The 10684-nt window shown below is 40.3% G+C and overlaps 1 protein-coding gene across 1 annotated transcript in view; it reads left to right on the forward strand.

The window, feature by feature from the left end:
* Window positions 1-9779, forward strand: part of LOC138364274 (glutathione S-transferase 3, mitochondrial-like) — a 37731-nt gene extending 27952 nt beyond the window's left edge. The window contains exons 4-5 of the mRNA XM_069323817.1: window positions 4215-4345; window positions 8942-9779. Coding sequence (XP_069179918.1) covers window positions 4215-4345; window positions 8942-9042 — 232 coding nt within the window. The 3' untranslated portion in view covers window positions 9043-9779. The remainder of the gene's footprint in view (window positions 1-4214; window positions 4346-8941) is intronic.
* The last annotated feature ends 905 nt before the right edge of the window (window positions 9780-10684 follow it).

Genomic DNA, 10684 nt, shown 5'->3' on the forward strand with positions numbered 1-10684 from the left:
CGGTGTCCGAACCCGGAGGTTTTCCCATAGCTCCGCCCTCTTCCAGCAGATTGAACCACCACATCACGTGCTTGGTTTGGTCTTCTCCTCGAGTCTTCGCGTATGGTATTTTTTTATTTGAGTTTATCATTATCTCTATGGTGATCAGGTGGCTTCCTTGTTAGTGTCCCACCTGTGGGCTTCGTCTTGGCGGCAGTATGAAGTTTCCTGGCTCTCTTTTGCCAGGAAAACTATTTTTTTTTCTTCCGGTTCTTTTTGCGTCTTTGTAGTTATACTTCCCTTTCTGTTAGGGTGGTGGTTGTCCTATCTCTCTTGGTGGTTCCAGGACCGTCATCTTATGCCTAACACTGTCGCCTCATATCGGGCGGCACTGGCAGAGCCGCTTCAGCTTGCTTTCAGTATTGATGTAATGTCTGCACTGGTTCGCAAGCTGTCTCATTCGTTGTTTCACCTCAGGCCTGCTCATGCGCCGCCTGAGCCATCCTGGTCTTTGGACAGTGTGCTCTTTTTTTCTTTCTTCTCCTCGGTTTGTTGTAGCCCCTTCGGTTCAGGATTGTTTCTCGAAGGCTCTTTTCCTGTTGGTATTAGCCTCTGGGGGTCGAGTCGGTGAGCTTCATGCTCTCCTCCGGTGCAGGGCTTTCTGCTCCTTCAGTTGTGGTGATAGGTTTGTTCATTTGCAGCTGTCTCCTTCTTTTATGGCAAAGAATGAGACTGCTGCTTTCCGGAGGGGTCCTTGGGTTGTTAATCCTTGGTTGGTTAGGCTGGGGGTGCAAAATGTTTTGTGTCCGGTTGCAGCCCTCCGGCGTTATTTGCGCGCCATGGCTTTTGTGTCCGGGGACGCGCTTTGGGTTGATCCGGTTCCCTTTTTCACCTGTCGTGGGTGCGGGTCTCCAGGTCGTCCACAGGGTTATAAAACACTTTCGCCTGCCCCAGCTAAGGTTAAAAAAAAGCCGGTCTGTAGCGGCGGCTTTTTTGTCGCTTAAGCGTCAAATAAAAATGTGTATACTCTTTTTACTCTCCTGACCTTAGTTCTCGAGCTACGTATTTCATTTTGGTACCAACGTGTTCGCAATAAAATTCTCTAGAAGAACATCAGTAAAAAAATGTCACGAAAGGTATAGGGATACCAGCACCAAGTGAAAACCTAAGTAGGTGACTCGCCGTGAGCGCCCAACAGCAACAAAATGTTTGTACTCTTGGGAATTGTTATCACCTCCACACTTGTCCTACAGCGTTAATTTTAGTATCAATGGACTCGCAATGAAATTCCCAACACGGTGATATGAATATAAACGTAGAAATAATGGTCGCGGCCCACCCACAAGAGTGTGGGAAGTGGCGGAACTGTTACCCGGTATTGGTGACGCGACGACACATGTGCGATATGGCGCTTTGAAAGTTTATACTTATTTCACTGTCCTGACATTATTATTCTATGTACGTCATTCATTTTTGTGCCAATGTGTTTGCAACAGAATGTTCTATGAGCCCGTATGTAAAAAAGATCAACAAAGCGTAAGATAGAATAGCGCCAAATATAAAACAACGCTGGAACATATCAGTGAGCGTCAAACACACACAAAATGTTTTTACTGTTGTTATGTTTGTCAAGTTTATACTTGTTGCACACAGTTATTTTTGGTTGTACATTGATCGGAATAAAATTCCCTAAACAGACATATGCATATAATACATGATATGGGGGAAGCATTACCAGTATAAACGGCTAAAGTCACCCACCTGCAACCCGTTTGGGACACTCCTGCAGACACACGCTACACCCAAAAAAAAATCTATGAAGGTTCGAGGCTACTTAAGGCAGTTTATGTGATACAGTGTTCATTCTGGTATCAAAATACTCGTTTCAGTTTGTAGTTCATGTGATTTTCAGAATCAACTGAATCGCTGAAGGTTCAACATTTGAGTCGGAGTCAGAGTCATCTGACAAAACCGTCTCCTCAAATGGCAGTATGCCAGACATCTCGGGTTCTGATTCGGTTGCTGCTTCAGCTTGAGGTGTTGAAGTGAACAAAGGCCGCCTCACACCAGATGGTCCGGGAGTTTGCATGGTGTCAGCATAGGCAGGGCCTGTGTCATGATTTATGTCTGGAGCGTGCCGCAAGTGTTGAGATACTGTTGCTGTTTGAGGCCAATCTTCCGGGTCCCAGCGCAATAGGGCCCAAATTGCCACCTCGTGGAACTGTAGCAATGTTAGCTTTTTTTGATCAGTTGTGTTGTATTGGTACAAAACAAAGGCATTATGCAATGCCATTTGCAGGAAATAAAACGTTATCTTTTTGGTCCACTTGTGAGTTTTCCTGGTAAAATGGTAATACCATTTGATCGAAGTGGTCCACACCTTTCATGAACTTATTGTACCATGCAGCCTAGTGGTGAGAAAGAGAACCTCATGGTGCGCAGTTTGAAACAAACCCAAAGTAAATCGGATTAAAATTGAATTTTATACAAATATTTTTTTGAGGACATCATTTTATGACCACATTGCGAAAGCGGTTAGGCAAACAGGACTCCAGGTTATGTCCTGATCCGCATAAAGTGTTAAGTCTAGCCAGCTTGCGGTCCATCCCCGTGCCCATGATGTTGGCAAGTTTGCTGCTCTTGCTGCTGTCTTTGGCAACATGTCCTGGTCTGACATTCGGGCGGGGGGTTTTGGTGGTCGAACAGGGTCTTTGCTGCTCGATATCTCGTGAATGTTCATGGGCCTAGTCAGGCTTTTGTCGCGTTGGGTTGGCGGTTGCAGCCAGTTGTCTCGCCTTTGAGTTGAGGAAGTGAGCAGCGACTGCCTCCTGGTTAAGTCCCTCTACTTTTTCCTTATCTCCGTTAAGTTAGCTCCGGGTAGTTAGCTTTGCTCCGGGGAGCCGAAGGGGCTTTCCCCAGAAAACCAGCGTTGAATGTAATGAAACATCCATTTTCTGGGTGAGACCCGGAGGCTCCCTGGCATCCCTCACTCCCTCCGGTCGGCGTTTTTTTTTGCGTGTTTTGACATCCAGCCTCAGAACTGAAAGGTGGATAGCCAGCGAGGAGGTCTGGGGGCATCCCCTTCCCCCCTCCCGGGGAGGGGAGAGCTGCACAGACAGCGGCGCGGCGACGTGTGATGTCATGCTCGTTTGCTCGTTTCTTTTAGGGGGAGTTCTATCCACTTGTTCAGCTTTTGGTAGCAAAATTTTCACTAGAATAGGGGTTTGTTTTAGGATGCTTACCTTTCTGGGTGCCTGACGCAGTCGATGGCAGACATAGAATGCTTCCAATCACATGGGGGTTTCTATTGGTCATTGCTCCCCATGCCTCTCTGAGGGGGCCAGGTTCTGGCTCGTGGTCCCCAGTTGGCCCACAGAACTCCATTCACATGACTGATGCCAAAGTCTGACATTAGCATATCAGCCTAGTAAGCTCTGGGGAGCCTCCGGGTCTCACCCAGAAAATGGCGCTTCATTACATTCAACGCTGGTTTTTTATGACCACTATGTTGTTTGGACACCATGCAGCTTACTTGTACAGTTATGGCGAATAAAACATGTAAATATTTATATATAATGTGTGTATATAGTGTAAAAACAGCACAAACAGTATTGTGGGAGGAGGAATGTTTGTGAGTGAGGGAGGGAGCGTCAACTGACTGTGTTGGCGACCTCAATTATTGAGGTCTTGACCCACCATATCAGCTTAGTTGTACAGTTATTTTCGCACATTTTATTTTATAAATATATCACACTACACACTATTGAATAACATTACTGCAAAAACAGAGAAAAAATCAATCAGACACATTGAAATAATTAAGTCATAATAATATCTTTGTGGTGACTCCCGTGAGTGGAGCAGACCGCCACAGGATGCCTAGTCTGTCAATACCTCAATTTTGCCAGACTTCCCCACCCTATTGGGGCCAAAATATGTCGCCTACGATTTTGTTATTATTTTTCCTGTGATCAGAGAACACCAATAAACACTTTTATAAGACGAAAAAAATTAGAATTTTTGTATTTATTGCGCCTGGCGGTGTCGAAGGGTATTAATAGCTGAGCAGCACGGGGGTTAAGGACCAAGGCTGGGGATTGATGATGGCCTGCCATCATAGCTGCTCACATAGTTTTTGTATTCTTTCTTACATGGATGGGTCCTTAAGTACTGGATTACTTAAGTGCATTACTGGATTTTAAATAGAGTAATAATTCAAATATTTCTTATTTCAGACTTGAGAATTATCCACAGTTCCTGTTTCTTTTACTTTTGGGAGGTCTCTACAACCCCATAGTGAGTGCTACTGGAGGAGCCGTCTGGTGTATTGGACGTATTGTTTATGCTCTGGGTTACTACACAGGAGGTATGTTGATGCCACACACATTTTCACAATTGTATGATGGATAAAACCCACACAAGTACATTATTTTCATCAAATATAGTACATTGTGGCACAAAATTTGTTTCACTTCATACAATTATTTCAACCATGATCATTGTGCAAGCCATGTCATAATCACAAACTATTAACACCAACACACTCAATGATCATTACTAGCACTACAATGAGTAAAGATAATATCATTATTTTCATCACATTCAGTAGCTTGTGGAAGAAGATTTGCTTCAGTTGACACCAGGAAAATACTTGTGTCCACCACAACCACCAACGAAGCTGGCACTATGTTGATTGTGTCATAAACACCACTAGCATGGTCACCACCCTTCTCTCTCCCAACACTAACTACCAGCTTCCTACCACCACATTCTCAGCAGAATTAGATATTGTTGAAAGAAATATGCCCCAATTGACAATTCAGTATATCATCAAAGCAATAATGGAAAGAGAAGTGAACTTGGAAATTCTTTGTTATATTAATAATATAATTGATTAACTATACACTATTATCAGTGTAGTTAATCAACTATATTGAAAATAAAATAATATAACTTATAAACTTCACCATAATATAACTGGGGTAACTATAAATTTGAGATAATTGGAATATTGGATTAATGACATACTGGTTACTTTTCCTTTTGGTGCCTTTCGATGATTCCGAGGATCAACGTTCCCATGACCCCGATCTCTGACCAGGTTACTTAAGTCGAACCTGGTCAGCCAAGCTGTTTGGTGCAGCTTCTCGCAGCCTGATGTACGAATCACAGTCTAGTTGATCAAGTATCTTTTGAAGGTGTTTATCAAGTTCTCTTTTGAACACTGTGAGAGGTTAGCCAGTTAGGCCCGTTATGTGTCGAGGGAACGTGTTGAAAAGTCTTCGACCTTTGATGTTGATAGTTCTCACTGTGTACCTATTGCACCTCTACTTTTCAACAGAGCTATTCTGCACATCCTGCCATGCCTCCTAGTTTCATGTGATGTTATTTCCCTGTGCAGATTTAGAAGCAGTCCTAGTATTTTCCAAGTGTTAATTATTATGTAACTTTCCTACCTGCAATCAAGGGAATGCAGATTTAAATATTTTAAGCAGTCCTAATAATTTAGGTGTTTTATTGAGTAGATTTTAGCAGCAAATAAACTTTGCACACTCTCCAAGTCAGCAATGGCAATAAGATCTTCCGACACGATTACTCCCTAATCTTTTATATTGCATTTTCCTTCAATTTGATTTGACTGCATTTTATACAATATGTATGTGGTTTCTATTTTGATATATTCATTTTTTCATAGTGCAGTACAGTATGTGGAACTTATTTTCATTAAACGTTATTTTCCGAGGCCCAGTGAAAGACCTGGTTGACATCAGATTGGAGGTTTGATGCATCCTCTATATTGTCTACTCTTTGCAGATCTTAGTGTCATCTGCAAAGTATGATACAGTACTATAGTTTGTATACTTGGCTATGGTCTGATATGAGGATGAAAAAAAAGTACTGGAGCAAGCACAGTATCTTGAGTGAGTGAGTTTTGCGTGGTGGATGATCCAGACTTTACTTTGTTGACTTATTTCATTCTGGGTTCTGTTCATTAGGAAATTAAAAATCCACCTCCCTACTTGGCCATTAATTCCTTTTGTGCACATTTTGGGTTTAATAATGCCATTGTCACAGTTGTCTAAAGCTTTTGCGAAATCTGTGTATATTACATCATCGTTTTACTTGTCTCTGACGGCATCTAAGGTTGTCATAGTTGTCCAGCACTTGTGAGAGGCAGAAGTGCTCTGTTCTGAAGCCATGTTTTCCATGGTCATGTAGACACTGTGATTGTATGTGTTTGTGATCTTAGTTCTTGGCTCTTTCAAAGATTTTTATGATGTGTGATGTTAGAGCTATTGGTCTATCATTTTTTGCAGCTGCTTTATTTCCTCCTTTGTGAAATGGTGCGTTCTCTGTTCTTGAAGTATGTTGAGGATAACATGTGTATCTAGGCTCTATCTTCAAAAGATATTTAGGGCCGGTGATGGTGGTTTTTTGCAATTCTTGATTAATATACTGTAGAATTCCAAGAGTCTGGGTGCAGATTGCATGGGCATGCTGTCTATGGCTACTTCAAAGTCAAGTGAGGTTAGGGTGACATCTGACATGTGGTTAAATGGTAGTACATATCACATTCATAAAGAAATCATTTGGATCATTGATCTTCATTGTGTTCAGGAGTTCACTGAACAGACTGTAGCCTAAATAGTATTTCACTTATTTCTTTGTTGTCATCTGTGAAGGTTCCATCACCCTTGCTCAAGGGCACAATGCTAGATGTATTTTTATTCTAGATTTTGCATAGTAGAAAAAGCATGTTGGCTTCCTCTTTCACTTAAGGCCTTTTGTTCTCTTTGCCTCTCCTGGATTTTATATTAGTCTTGCAACTTTAGCTCCATTTGTTTCTATTTCTCTACATCGCCTTCCTTGTCATCCTTGGGGTAGAGTGGAGAGTTTGAGATGTTCTGAGATTTCATTTTGTTGCCTATAGAGTGAACGCTGTTCTTATTCCAGTTTGCATCTTTTTCTCTTTCTCCTTGGTGGTATGTGAGTTGTGCATATTTCTACTGGTAGTGTGCCTGTTTTCTCAAGGCATTTGGTTTAAGTTTGCATTATCTAACTGTCTTTCCCAGCATATTTCTGTGAGGTCTTGGTTTATTTGTTCCCAATTTATCTGTATATTATTCAAATTGAATTTGCTGAATTTTCCTCTTGGATTTGAGACTGGTTGCACAGTTATTGTGTATGCATGTCTGAACTTCAATTGGGTTGTGATCTGGGATCGAACCTGGAATTCTCAATTGTGTGTCGAGAACGAACCCGACAACTAGTACTACTGGGACCCGACTACTGCTGGAACCCGACTACTATCGGGACCAGGTATTTGACAGAGTTGATGGTAGAGTTTTGACATTTCTTGTTATTATTTTCCCTCTTTCTGTTAGCAAAAAATCTCTGTGGTATGTATGGATGTTGCTATAATCATAATGGCATTCTTTTGATTTTATAGGAAATGCTTGGCAATCTCTGTTAAAACATTCCTTTATGTTTAATGGATTTGTACAGTTTTAGGTGAAAAAAATTTGCAATTTTCAGAGCAACATGTACCTGTATTTATAATATTTCTGGACTTTCTTGGGTGTTTATACTTGCATGTTCCATTACTTCTTCCTGATAGCCCATATTTACATATACCCCCATGCATAATATTGACAGGTTCCTGGTTCATGCTTTGTTGGACTATCTTGGTTTATCCATAGTACACTTTGTGTTCACTCTCTGCTGAAAGATTAAGGTCGAGGTCTTATAGATTCCTGTGGTTGCTCAGTCACTTCCTTAACTGCTTCTACTGTTCCTTTCTGGCCACTTGTGCATGGGTTAGCTACATATCCTTCTTGCAATTCTTATATCCTGTGTAACCTCCTCCATCTTTCCTGATGAAAGCTCTTTTTCCCAGTTGAATTTCCTTGCCTAACTTATCATGTTCACTAATGTCGACTTGATTCAACTACAAGATTTTTTAATACTTTATTTTCCTTCAGGATTTTTCCTTTTAATTTCCCTATCCTTGTGTTCCTTATCCTTGCATAATTCCTGTATTTGACCTTCCAGAGCTGAAACTTTGTTTCTCAAACCACCATTATCCTGCAGGGACATTTTAGGCATCGTCCTCAGGGCTAGCCAGCTCAGTTATTTGTCAGGCTTTTCATTGTATGCTTCAGTGAGTGAAGTGGAGGGACGGATACCTGAACACTTTATCACATTTGGACCACCTTGCAGATGATGAGTCACAATAATGTGGCTGAAATATGAAGACTAAACCTCATACCAGAAGATGAGACGATAAAATTTTGGTCTGTAAAGATCATTATCAAGTCAATTGGGATGACACCATCTTGTATCAGTGTTGTTTGGTGCTTTTGAGCAGGTATTGATTCATTTACCTGGAACATTAGAATATGTATTAGCACATCCACAAGGTTGGCCAACACCACTTATTTGAAGACAGTAAGAGAGTTCCCTGTAGAGCAGAGTGGTCCAGAAAGGACCATGAATGAGTGGGCTGGCTAGCTGTGCTTCTGGGTTATTGAGCTCTCATTTAGTGTTGAGCGAGCACAAGAGGAATGATTTAGCCGCAACACTGAGTGTTTATGTGGGTAAAATTGGGGTTATAAATGTTCCTAAGCAGTTGGTGGTTTTAGAGCACTCCAACCAACCAACTGTTTGGTTGTTTGGAGTGCTCCATTTTCTCTTAGTTCTGTTGTGATCTCAGATTTTTATGCTCCCATTTGCATCTTTAAGGGGGCTAGGTTATGGACCTGGTATCTGGTAGGTCTCATGGGTTTGTTGAGGCCTGGTGTGTGTTCCAAAGAATGAAAGGTTCCAGGATGCAGCATTTGGGAGCTACCAGAAAGAGGCATTTCATTACATTTAGCACTGATTTTTGTTTTTTGTGAGTACAGTATTTCAATAAATGTTTGTTTTAAAACAATTGTTTTAATGGATAATTTTTTGTTTTCAGATCCCAAAAATAGAGTGAAGGGGTCCTTTGCTTACTTTGGCTTATTTGCCATGTTATACTGTGTTATTCGCCTAGCCACTGGCTTGCTGGGTTGGTTTTAAGGAATTTGTTTATAAAGTTTATTCAAAGATGTGTAATTTTGTCAACATTGAGTATTGTAAGTAATTGTTGGGGATAATATTCATATAGTGTTGTTGGGTGGACTGTATACATCATTTAAATAATTTAATATTTTGTAATTGAAATATCCTTGCACAAAGTGATATATGCATATATTATGGCAATAAAAACCACTAGAATGTAAAGTAGAAAAATGTCATGCATTTGTAAGTACAATATACTAATTATAGATTATTTTAAAATATTTTTATGTGATTTTTTAAATATTTTAGATAAAGTTTCCAGGTACAGTATTCATATACTCTAAGGTGTTTTATATTATGCAAAAATTCTAGAAGTGTGCTATCCCTGAATATTATTAAATTGGATGAATAGAACCAAGGGAGGGGGGGCAAGTAACTTTCTAAAAATGAAAATGAAAAGTGGCAACTTTTGAAGATTGGGACAGTCTAATATGCCCTATATTTAGTTCACCATTACAAGCATTCATTCCAAGATTTATTTTGGTAATAAAGAGATATATATTTTCCAATTTGAAGTTTAATATTTTGTCTAGGGATAAGTTCAGTGATTTTATGTAACATGTTTAGGTTTCAACTTATCTCTTACAAAGTTTGTTGGTGATATCTTTTACTGTTTACATAAGTGTTCTGGCACCACTGGTGCACAGGAAAGACATGCTTCATTGTTTATTTGATTAATAAAAAGAATGTCCTTTTTTAATTTTTGATTCCAGACTTTCAGAATGATAAATAGATCTTAAAGTTATTAACACCTATTTTACGGTGCATCCCTACGATTTTATTATATACAATATATACTGTATAGTGGAACCTCAGCACTGAAATGTAATTGGTTCATGAGTTCTTCAAGGAGTGCTGGACCAACCAGGTTTAGGTGGATATGTGGGCCTGTGGGCCTCTCCAAACAACAGCCTGTTGGATCAAGCTCTCACAAGTCAAGCCTGGCCTCGGGCTGGGCTTGGGGAGCAGAAGAACTCCCAGAACCCCCATCAACCAGGTAAGGTGGATAAAGTGCAGATCTGTTCAAGAACTAAAAAAAATTTTGCCACGAGGAATAATGTCAATTGGATTAATCCATTTGAGACAAAATAATTATATTAATGCAATAAATAAATGCTAACACAGTATGCACTTTACCTGCACTTAGAGTTAATGGCATATGTGGAAGGTGGTGAGGCAGAGAGAGTGTGTTATTCTTTGGCAGGGGAGTCTCCTACCATTATAACTTGTGGGGCTCTTTCTCTTTTCTGTGTTTTTCTGTTTCCCTCATTAGACTCGTTGGATGCTTTTCTTACAAGAAACTTGTACAAGGATGAATGCTTTTGCATGTTCATTGATACCTTGGTTTCAAATTTAATCCATTCCCAGAGATGGGCCGGGCCGTAAGCCGAAAATTCGCAACCCAAAACAAATTTTCCTTAAGAATTTATGTAAATTGAATTATTCCGTTCCACACTCCCAAAAATATTAACTTCAAAATAAATTTCATACATAATACACAGATATTTTGTACCATAGTATGTATAAGGTAATTATCAAAAGAAGGCACCAAACCGGGAAAGCTATGTAGCACCATCAAAGTGCAAAACAATTGGAGGGC

Source organism: Procambarus clarkii, chromosome 13 (genome assembly GCF_040958095.1).
Source record: "Procambarus clarkii isolate CNS0578487 chromosome 13, FALCON_Pclarkii_2.0, whole genome shotgun sequence".
Taxonomy (NCBI): domain Eukaryota; kingdom Metazoa; phylum Arthropoda; class Malacostraca; order Decapoda; family Cambaridae; genus Procambarus; species Procambarus clarkii.